Here is a 2,331-nt window from a genome sequence, read left to right as displayed (position 1 = left end):
ATGGACCGCCTCGTTGATGAAGTTGAAGAAATCAGAGGAAATGTTGTGAACAAGAAGTCAAAGGAGGAGTACGCGTACGGAATCGTGAAGTTTATTGTATGGCTTCATGCCAACCAGCCTGAGGCAGTCACACCTCTGTTCTGGAATCTCTTAAATGGCGTTGGTGGAGAGGACGAATCGCTGGTGCTAAAAGAGAAATACCTTTGCGTTAAGCGATTTTTACTATAGGAACGTACTCAACCACCTTTGCAACTAGTGCAGGTCATAGCAGAAGATTTTGAATGATTTTTTAATGTATTTGCGGAAAACCCACATGCTATTCTCTTCTCCTATGTTTCGTGACCCTACTTTGCTGCATTTTCTAAAGCGCAATGTAGTTTGTCGCCCTGGCGGTACAGGCCGAGCCAGTGGAGTGCCATCTCACCTTGGAATATGGAAAATCTATTGGATAACGTGGACGCCAGTATTCTCAGCCTGCACGAAAAGATTGCAAATTTGGATAAAAAGGTTGAAGAATTGGCCCACGTGAAGTCACTGTAGCTTTATGTAATCATATAATAAATGATAAAAAGGTTGAAGAATTGGCCCACGTGAAGGCACTGTAGCTTTATGTAATCGGGAAATGGATACATTACCTTCCCAGAACGCGATTAATAACGTAGTCGCTCGAGCCGTTGCTGCTGCGTTAGATTTAGCTTAGCTCACTCAGATGGTGCGCACAATTCATGCCAACGCAACTGCACTTACTCAAGGAGTACAACAGCACGGCAGTGCTCCTACAGTGACAGCGCTACAACATCACATCGACAATTTGAACGAGACACCAGAGTTGATTAGACACCCGGATAACCCCGTAGAGCAACACGCGCAAAACGAAGTTGAACAGCACCCACCATTATTCCCACATGCACACTGGTCACTGAATGGGTTTACGTTCCCGAAGGTATCGCTTAGAGTGGCTTGGGAGTATTGGTGGTTTGGCTGTCCAAGTAAAAACTGGCCGCCGTACCGTTCGCTTTCTCCAATTGACCTACCGAATAAAAACGCACGGAAACGATTATCAGATTTTTGATTCGTCATGATGAAATCGAAAACATTGCTCGCCAAACAAACACTTACACAACGAATCCATCGATTAACCAGGCCCGTCAAATGCTGACCGCAGCCATGGACCAGCTTCCACTAGGAGATCGAACACAACGAAACTACACTCGACGAAAAGAGCAACTCCAATGGTCCACCGTCGTAAATATCCTTCGCCGCAGAAATACGTCACCTGTATAGTAATTAAGTACAAAGAATATTATTCCTTTTTAACAACAAAAACTTACATTACCAAACGATCCAAGAAACTCGTCTAGCTTTGAGTCTGACACAGTAGCACGAATAGCTTCCAAAAGGCGACCGCAAACGATCTAACTCGCCTTACCTGCAATAAAAGCGGTGTCAGTTGAATCACATGCATACGTCACCTACGATAGCTCTTTACGCGGCGCCAACTCATCTTTGGTTCTCTGTTGCTGGTAATCCAGCTTCATCAGCGCATGCTTCGGACAGGAATACTGACGGCGTAGAGTAGGTATTGCCAGGAGCGTCCGAGGTCGTGTTGTTAGAAGCAGTACCTCAACACATCGGCTGCTTTGCTTGTTATATTGTATTATCCCAAAACGCTTAGGTACGCAACCACACATTAATGTGTACACAGTCCCACTTTTTCGGCTCTAGCGGATTGTTTTTCCAGCACAAGCTCAAATATACCCAAGTCGATATTCGAAATAGCTGGACTAGCCGTCCAACAAATATCGAATCTCTATCCATTATGTATCCTACTTATTCAGGAGAATCAAATTTACTGAATATTACATCCATTTAGGGTTATGCCAAATTATTAGAGAATTACCTGAGCAATATGTTCGTTTTGCTGTGGCCAAAGCCAAATGCGTTATAGATAATGGTGATCCAATCACACTTGTAGTCATATCCTTAATAGCCCTTCGGAAAACATGCACGTGACTCCACATATTAATGGGATACAATTGAATTTTGTATTGGCCTGAATGTTGTGCGCCACAAAAGTCAAACTTGGGAATTAATTCTTAGAGGGCTGTACGTACTTCGTCAACGAACCACTACCATGATAATTGTGATTGCTCTAGATAAATTATGATAGGGGGTATGGATTTATTCATCCTTGCCAAATAAATTACTAAACTCACCGCAAATGTGGACATTAGGACTATCGATTCAAATGCACTGGAATAGAAACGTGCATTGGTGGATGAATAGGAATGTCTCGCTCTTCCAGTCATGCTATTACTAACCGTTAGAGCG

General features: G+C 43.4%; 2 protein-coding genes across 2 annotated transcripts; one reads left to right on the top strand and one right to left on the bottom strand.

Annotated features, from left to right (window-relative positions):
• Positions 1-285, top strand: PPTG_20723 (hypothetical protein; the record flags this gene model as incomplete). The annotated part of the gene is made up of 2 exons (XM_008892921.1): positions 1-183; positions 262-285. 2 exons carry the CDS (start codon positions 1-3, stop codon positions 283-285), a joined length of 207 nt encoding a protein of 68 aa, XP_008891169.1.
• Positions 286-950: 665 nt separating this feature from the next.
• On the bottom strand, positions 951-1,538 carry PPTG_20722 (hypothetical protein; the record flags this gene model as incomplete). Its single annotated transcript, XM_008892920.1, has 3 exons — positions 951-1,030; positions 1,141-1,205; positions 1,477-1,538. 3 exons carry the CDS (start codon positions 1,536-1,538, stop codon positions 951-953), a joined length of 207 nt encoding a protein of 68 aa, XP_008891168.1.
• Positions 1,539-2,331: the final 793 nt, after the last annotated feature.

Source organism: Phytophthora parasitica (genome assembly GCF_000247585.1).
Source record: "Phytophthora parasitica INRA-310 unplaced genomic scaffold supercont2.1, whole genome shotgun sequence".
Classification (NCBI taxonomy): Eukaryota; Oomycota; class Peronosporomycetes; order Peronosporales; family Peronosporaceae; genus Phytophthora; species Phytophthora nicotianae.
This window is presented reverse-complemented; position numbering and strand designations above follow the sequence as displayed.